At 42.4% G+C, this 6,869-nt stretch overlaps 1 protein-coding gene across 1 annotated transcript; it reads right to left on the minus strand.

Moving 5' to 3' along the window:
* Positions 1-3,699: 3,699 nt before the first annotated feature.
* Positions 3,700-5,998, minus strand: LOC122423821 (calpastatin-like). Its single transcript, XM_043441247.1, is given in 2 exon segments — positions 3,700-4,911; positions 4,913-5,998. Coding segments are annotated over 2 exon segments (2,094 nt in total). The 3' UTR covers positions 3,700-3,903.
* Between the last annotated feature and the right edge of the window lie 871 nt (positions 5,999-6,869).

Here is a 6,869-nt window from a genome sequence, read left to right on the forward strand (position 1 = left end):
ATAATTATAGCTTTATATTGAGGTATGTTCCTTTATTCCTCTTTTGGAGAGTTTAACATAAATGAATGTGGAAATTTTGTCAAAGCTTCTCCTCAATCTAGTTTGAGATATCATATGGTTTATCTTTCAATTTGTTACAGTGGTGTATGTACACTGATGGATTTGCAGATATAAACGAATCCTTGCATTCCTGGGATAAAGCCCACTTGGTCGTGGTGTATGATTTTTAATATGTTGTTGGATTCTGTTTGCTAGAATTTTGTTAAGGATTTTTGCATCTATGTTCATCAGTGATATTGGCCTGTAGTTTTCTTTTTTTGTGGCATCTTTGTCAGGTTTTGGAATTAGGGTGATGGTGCCTCATAGAATGAGTTTGGAAGTTTACCTTCTTCTGCAATTTTCTGGAAGAGTTTGAGTAAGAAGGTGTTTAAAGCTCGTTTCTCGTATAATTTTTGGTAGAATTCAGCTGTTGAAGCCATCTGGTCCTGGGCTTTTGTTTGCTGGAAGATTTTGATTTCAGTTTTCGATTTCCTTGCTGTGGATGGGTCTGTGTAAGAAATCTTCTATGTTTAACTGGTTAGTTGGAAAGTTATAGCTTTCTAAAGAATTTGTCCCTTTCATCCAGTTGTCCATTTTATTGGCATAAGGCTGCTGGTATAGTCTCTTATGATCCTTGTATTCAGTGTTGTCTGTTGTGATCTCTCCATTTTCATTTCTAATTTTGTTAATTTGGTTCTTCTCTCTTTGTTTCTTAATGAGTCTTGCTAATGGTTTGTCAATTTTGTTTATTTTTTCAAAAAACCAGCTTTTAGCTTTGTTGACTTTTGCCATGGTCTCTTTAGTTTCTTTTGCATTTATTTCTGCCCGGATTTTTAGATTTCTTTCCTTCTGCTAACCCTGGGGTTCTTCATATCTTCCTTCTCTAGTTGCTTTAGGTGTAGAGTTAGGTTATTTATTTGGTTTTTTTTCTTGTTTCTTGATGTAAGCCTGTAATGCTATGAACCTTCCCCTTAGCACTGCTTTTACAGTGTCCCATAGGTTTTGGGTTGTTGTGTTTTCATTTTCATTCATTTCTATTCATATTTTGATTTCTTTTTTGATTTCTTCTATGATTTGTTGGTTATTCAGAAGCGTGTTATTTAGCCTCCATATGTTTGAATTTTTAACATTTTTTTTTCCTGTAATTGAGATCTAATCTTACTGCACTGTGGTCAGAAAAGATGACTGGAATGATTTCAATTTTTTTGAATTTTCCAAGACCAGATTTATGGCCCAGGATGTGATCTATTCTGGAGAAGGTTCCATGTGCACTTGAGAAAAAGGTGAAGTTGACTGTTTTGGGGTGAAATGTCCTTTAGATATCAATTAGGTCTAGCTGGTCCATTGTGTCATTTAAGGTTTGTGTTTCCTTGTTAATTTTCTGTTTAGTTGATCTATCCATAGTTGTGAGTGGGGTATTAAAGTCTCCCACTATTATGTGTTACTATTAATTTCTCTTTCATACTCGTTAGTGTTTGCCGTACATATTGCGGTGCTCCTATGTTGGGTGCATATATATTTATAATTGTTACATCTTCTTCTTGGATTGATCCTTTGATCATTATGTAGTGTCCTTCTTTGTCTCTTTTCACAGCTTTTATTTGAAAGTCTATTTTATCTGATATGAGTATTGCGACTCCTGCTTTCTTTTGGTCTCCATTTGCATGAAATATTTTTTCCAACCTTCACTTTTAGTCTGTATGTGTCTCTTGTTTTGAGGTGGGTCTCTTGTAGACAGCATATATAGGGGTCTTGTTTTTGTATCCATTCAGCCAATCTTTGTCTTTTGGTTGGGGCATTCAACCCATTTACATTTAAGGTAATTATTGATAGGTGTGGTCCCGTTGCCATTTACTTTGTTGTTTTGGGTTCACATTTATACAGCCTTTCTGCATTTCCTGTCTAGAGAAGATCCTTTAGCATTTGTTGAAGAGCTGGTTTGGTGGTGCTGAATTCTCTCAGCTTTTGCTTATCTGTAAAGCTTTTGAATTCTCCTTCATATCTGAATGAGATCCTTGCTGGATACAGTAATCTAGGTTGTAGGTTATTCTCTTTCATTACTTTCAGTACGTCCTGCCATTCCCTTCTGGCCTGGAGGGTTTCTATTGATAGATCAGCTGTTATCCTTATGGGAATCCCTTTGTGTGTTACTTGTTGTTTCTCCCTTGCTACTTTTAAGATTTGTTCTTTGTGTTTGATCTTTGTTAATTTGATTAATATGTGTCTTGGGGTGTTTCGCCTTGGGTTTATCCTGTTTGGGACTCTCTGGGTTTCTTGGACTTGGGTGGCTATTTCCTTCCCCATTTTAGGGAAGTTTTCAGCTATTATCTCCTCGAGTATTTTCTCATGGTCTTTCTTTTTGTCTTCTTCTTCTGGGACTCCTATGATTCAAATGTTGGGGCGTTTCACATTGTCCCAGAGGTCCCTGAAGTTGTCCTCATTTCTTTTGATCCTTTTTTCTTTTTTCCTCTCTGCTTCATTTATTTCCACCATTTTATCTTCTACCTCACCTATCCTATCTTCTGCCTCTGTTATTCTACTCTTGGTTCCCTCCAAAGTGTTTTTGATCTCATTTATTGCATTATTCATTTTTAATTGACTCTTTTTTATTTCTTCTAGGTCTTTATTAAACATTTCTAGCATCTTTTCAATCTTTGTCTCCAGGCTATTTATCTGTAACTCCATTTTGTTTTCAAGATTTTGGATCATTTTTATTATCATTATTCTAAATTCTTTTTCAGGTAGATTCCCTCTCTCCTCCTCTTTTGTTTGACTTGGTGGGCATTTTTCATGTTCCTTTACCTGTTGGGTATTTCTTTGCCTTTTCATCTTGTTTAGATTGCTGTGTCTGGAGTGGGCTTTCTGTATTCTGGAGGTCTGTGGTTCCTTTTTATTGTGGAGGATTTACCCAGTGGGTGGGGTTAGAAGATTGGCTTGTCAAGGTTTCCTGGTTAGGGAAGCTTGCGTCAGTGTTCTGGTGCATGGAACTTGATTTCTTCTCTTTGGAGACCAATGGAGTGCCCAGTAATGAGTTTTGAGATGGGTCTATGTGTTAGCTGTGACCTTGGGCAGCCTGTATGTTGACGTTCAGGGCTATGTTCCTGCGTTGCTGGAGAATTTGTGTGGTATGTCTTGCTCTAAAACTTATTGGTTCTTGGGTGGTGGTTGGTTTCAGTGTAGGTATGGAGGCTTTTGGATGGTCACTTACTACTTAAAATTCCATGTAGTCAGGAGTTTTCTGGTGTTCTCAGGTTTTGGGCTTAAGTCTCCTGCCTCTGGATTTCAGTTTTATTCTTCCTGTAGTCTCAGGACTTCTCCAACTATACAGCACTGATAAGAAAACTTCTAGGTTAATGCCGAAAAGATTCTCCCCTGTTAGGGACACCCAGAGAGGTTCACAGAGTTACATGAAGAAGAGGAGAGGGAGGAGGGAGATAGAGATGAGCAGGAGGAGAAAAAGGGGGACTCAAGAGGAGAGAGACAGATCTACGCAGCTGTCTGTTCCCAGAGTGTTCTCCATAGCCCAGACACCTACAAAGATTCACAGAATTGGATTGGGAAGAGAAGGGGAAAGGAGGAAATAGAGGTGTTCTGAGATAGAAAACAGAGAGTCAAGATTGGGAGAGAATAATCTTCGGTTTAAAAATAGGGCTTCTCTTCTTTTTTTTTTTTTTTTAACCAGACAAATTCAGTTTCTTTTCAGGAAAAGAATAACAGACAATGTTTAGGATGTCAAAAGAATCAACAAATACCACTGTCTAGAAGCCACCCAGAAATTGTTTCTGTTGTCAAAGCCTTTTGTTCTTCAGAAGTCACCATCTACCCGCTGAAGATTTTATATGCAGATACCAAATAGTGTGAACTTTAACTTGTACTTTTTCCATCAGCTTTTGGCTTGGAAGTTTCCTCCTTTGCTTGTGTGGAATCCTTGGCTTTCCCGCCGTTCCTGGGGGCTTTGGCACTGGCAGCAGGCTTCTTGTCTTTGTCCTCTGATGCTTTGGGTTTCTTTGATGCCTTTGGCTTCCCCGGTGTGCCCTCCTTGTCATCATCCAAAAGATGCTGGTATGCAGGTGGGATGGTGTCATCTCTTTCTCCCAGCTTGTCTCTGTGTTCAGCTTTGGCTTTTTCCTTGACTTTATCTTCTACGGGTTTATTCTCATCTGGATCAGGCTGTCTTTGCCCGAGACTGTCAGAAAGTTGATCCAGGGCATCGTCAAGTTCTTTGTTGTCACGCTGCGTGGTGTCGGGGGGTGGACCGGCCGCCTGGGTAGTTGGAGCTGGGGTTTGGGAAACCACCTCAGAGACGACAGCTGAAAGTTTAGCATCTTCAAACTGAGGTGATGACGTGTCTGAGGGGACAGTGAAGTCCTCGGACAGAGCATCCAGGAGGAAGTCGTCACTCACGGGTGGGAGCGGTTCCTTGACCTCTTTTGGCAGCAGTGGTTTTCCGTCTTTATCCTTGGCTTCTTCTAATCTGTAATCAGGAGGAATTGTTTCTTCTTTTTCACCAAGTTTTTCACGATCCTCTTCTTTGGCTTTCTCCTTGACTTTATCCTCCACAGGCTTTCCGTCTTCTGGATCTGCTTCCTTTTTGCCCAGGCTTCCAGCCAAGGCTTCGACAGCATCATCTGGCACCATGCCCTTCGCTGGAGCTGCCGCGGGCGGAGCCGACTGCATGGAACACATGGAAGTCCGAGGCACGTCCTCTGCCACAGGCACGGGGGCGGTGGCCGGAGACGCCTCTGTTTTTTCAGTTGGCTTAGATTGTTTTTCTTTACACTTAGACCGGTCAAAATCTTCTGAAAGTTCATCAATGAGTTCTGATTCACTCACGGGCTTGGGTTTTTCTTCAGCTTCTGGCAAGAGTGGTTTTTCCATCTTTATCCGTGGCTGGTTTTAATCTATAGTCCGACGGGACTGTTTCCTCATCTTCACCACATTTCTTTACTTTCTCTTCTTTGGCTTTTGCCTCATCGACCTCCTTAATAGAGCTGGGGTCGAGCTCCGGCTCCGGCTTCCGGGTGCCCAGGGAGGCTGACAGGGCCTCCAGGGTCTGCTCAGTCATGGCGTCCTCTTCCACTTTCCTTTTTTTCTCTTGGGGTGGAGCAGCACTTCTGATTACCCCCGCTGACTGAGCTTTTAAAGCCTCTTCTGTAGATTTCTCTTTCTTAGTTTTCTTTCCATCAGCTGCAGGGGAACTGCAGGTGAAGTCTGATGACAAGGCATCGATGGCATCATTGGGCCCCAGGGGTTTCGAGGAGTCTGGAGGAGGGGCTGCGATCCCGTCTTTTTTATTCAAAAGTTCCCTATATTTTGGAGAATGTGTGACTTCTCTTTTACCCAGTTCTTCTATGTAGGTAGAACTCATCAGATCCGAAACTTCCGGTCCAGTATATGCTGGCTTATCTTCTTTCGTCTCTTCAGGTTCTCCTAAAGTGTCTATTAAGTCATCCAGAGCAGTATCCATGTCTGACTTTCCAGATGGTTTACTCGGTTTGGATTCAGCTGGTACGGCTGATATTAATGATTTATTTTCTTTATTCTTGTCAGCTGGTTCGGCAGACGCTGCGGCCACACCAGCAGGAACGGTGCTCTTGCCACCACCGGAAATCTTGTCCTGGGACTTGGTCTTTGGTTTTGTTGATTTCTCTGATGGTGGCTGCTCGCTTGGTTTGGAAACGGCTTTTTCCTTAGGAGCATGCTTGCTCCCGGTATCTGAGGAGTGCTTGGGTGGGCTTTTTGGCTCTGTGTGTTCCTTTGGCTTTGCTTCTTGGGCTTTTTTCTCGTGAACCTCAGATGGCTTAGATGATTGCGGCTTCTTCTCAGGCTCTGTTTTTACAGGCTTGGCTTCTGTGGGATTCATACTGGAAGACTTGCTGGCGGAGGCAGAGGAAGCAGCCACTCTGCGTCCGGCTTCGGAGCCCCGGAGACTTCAGCCGGGCTTGGGGGACGTTTGCATTCCCGGTGGCGCTCGGCCCCCGCGGTTTCAGTTTGCAGCCGCAGCAGAGTGCGCGGAGAGGGACCGGGCTTCTCTTCTTTTTTTTTTTTTGTAAGGTTATAGTGTATTGAAAATGAAAATTAAGGAGTAGTAGAGGAGTACTAGAGGACTTTAAGAAATAAGAGAAAAAGAAAAATAGAAAATAGAAGAGAAAAAGGAAAGAGAAAAAAAAGGAAGAAAAGAAAAAGGAAAAAAAAAGAAAGAAAAAAAAATTTTTTTTCCCTAATTAAAAAAATCGTAAAAATCTATGAAAATGAAAGCTAAGGAGTAATGGGGGAGTAATAGGGAATTTTAAAGGAAAATAAAAGAGAAAAAATAAAAAAGAAAAAAAGAAAAAAAAATTTTTTTTTTCTTACTTAAAAAAAAAAAAGTAAAAATATATCTAGGAATTTCTCTGGAGCTGTTGCGGTCAGTGTGGGTTCGGCTCAGTTTCAGATAGCTCCTCGTTCCAGCTTACACTTCTCGATATCTACAGGCCCCTTCCGGTGTAGTCGGTGTTTTCTACAGGGATTTTAATCTGTTGCACCAGTCCCTTCTGAAGCGGTTCCCTTTGTTTATTTGGCTTCTGTTTGCCGGTCTCTTCAGAGCCTCATTTCCGCCCTGACACAGGTGGGTGTAGGTGGACTCTTATTCAGGTAGCTAGTTCCGTCGCTTTGCGGGGAGGGGCTGGCGCTGTGGGGAGGGGCTGGTGCTGCCGGGAGGGGCTGGCGCTGCAGGAAGAGGAGCTGGCGCTGTGGGGACGGGCTGGCCCTGCGGGGAGGGGCTGGTGCTGCTTTCTCCCTCTGCGCTGCTCAGGCTCCCAGCCGCTCCATATGGAGCGCACCCCGCGCTG

The sequence above is a fragment of the Cervus canadensis genome, chromosome 21, assembly GCF_019320065.1.
Source record: "Cervus canadensis isolate Bull #8, Minnesota chromosome 21, ASM1932006v1, whole genome shotgun sequence".
Taxonomy (NCBI): domain Eukaryota; kingdom Metazoa; phylum Chordata; class Mammalia; order Artiodactyla; family Cervidae; genus Cervus; species Cervus canadensis.